The 1,330-nt window shown below is 43.5% G+C and overlaps 1 protein-coding gene across 1 annotated transcript in view; it reads left to right on the top strand.

The window, feature by feature from the left end:
• Positions 1-341: 341 nt before the first annotated feature.
• Positions 342-1,330, top strand: part of LOC101846046 (reelin) — a 93,912-nt gene continuing 92,923 nt past the window's right edge. Inside the window, exon 1 of the mRNA XM_013083040.2 lies at positions 342-557. Within this exon, the coding sequence (XP_012938494.2) occupies positions 542-557 (16 nt within the window). The 5' untranslated portion in view covers positions 342-541. The remainder of the gene's footprint in view (positions 558-1,330) is intronic.

Here is a 1,330-nt window from a genome sequence, read left to right as displayed (position 1 = left end):
TACAGTCGACCCCGCTTGTAATGAACCTGCTTGAGTTGATCTTCAGTTAAGTTGATCTTTTTTCTCGGGTCCCAACACCGCTTTTTCTTTACAGATCCCAACGGTTAATCAGAGCTTCGGATGAGTTGACCTTTTTTCCCACTCCCCCAACGACATCAACTCATTCGTAATCGACTGTATAAGACCTAATTGTGTTGCAAATGCCGTAAAAGGCTTACTAAAACAAACGAATATATTATCGCTCCAGGCTTTCTCGTGGCATCGACTAACAGCCCGTCTTACTACCCGCGCGTGTGTTGAGCGAGCATGAGTAAGCAGCGACCGAGTCGCCGTGAGCTGGCCTTCTGAGCCAGAAGACGTGCGTGCGCCCCAGCTGTCCGGCAGTATCACGTGCCAGTATCTCGCACTCACGCCCTCACACACGCACGCACACACAGGTGGTTCACAGCAAACGTTATACAGGATTAAGACCCACATGTCTCGTGATGCTTCAGTTTTCTTATTTATTTACAAGTAGTGCAGAGTGAGAAAGTGATAAGCAATGTTACCTCGTAAAGGTGAGTGGATTTGAAAGTTATTGTCTAAATGGTAAAAATCGCTGTTTTTAATTAATTTTTAAAAAATAATTATTTATTCTTTATCTGTCGGAAACTCATGCCTTAATTACACGTTTTCTCCGTGTTTTTCTTTTTCTTTTTCCCTCTTTGAAAAGACTCGCATTCTTCAATTAGGGTATTTAACTTCCGTAGAAGTTTTAGTAAATTTTTTGTCTTTTTTTTTCTGTCATTTCACGGATTTTTGTTGTTTGTTTGGGGATTTTTTGGAGGGATTTTTTTTGGGGGGGGGGGACTTGTAGATTCTACTTTATTTCTTTCATTCCGTGGTTTCTGTCTTAATTTTTCCCTGCGGTATTGTGTCTATGTGCTTCTTACTTCAACACTAACGTGGGAACATGTTATCTCAAGCAGGTGGGTGGTTGGCGGGTGGTCTTGTGTGGTTTGCTCCTTTTTTCCTCTATCAAACAGAGAGAGAGAGAGAGAGAGAGAGAGAGAGAGAGAGAGATGCTGTCGCACATTGCCATGGTGTAGCTGTCGTCGTGAGATGAACAGTTTATCATTGACACTGTCTTCTGAATCTATGCCTTTGACGACATTCACGTGTGGTCTTCCGCTTTGAGGTGTGCTATCAGGTCCACCCACCCACGCTCTCTTTGTCTGTCTGTCTGTCTGTCTGTCTGTCTGTCTGTCTGTCTGTATGCCTGTCTGTCTGTCTGTCTGTCTGTCTGTCTGTCTGTCTCTCTCTCTCTCTCTCTCTCTCTCTCAAAGTATTT

This window comes from Aplysia californica, unplaced genomic scaffold, assembly GCF_000002075.1.
Source record: "Aplysia californica isolate F4 #8 unplaced genomic scaffold, AplCal3.0 scaffold00010, whole genome shotgun sequence".
NCBI classification, from domain to species: domain Eukaryota; kingdom Metazoa; phylum Mollusca; class Gastropoda; order Aplysiida; family Aplysiidae; genus Aplysia; species Aplysia californica.
Note: the sequence above shows the minus strand (reverse complement) of the source record. Positions and strands in the feature narration are given on the sequence as shown.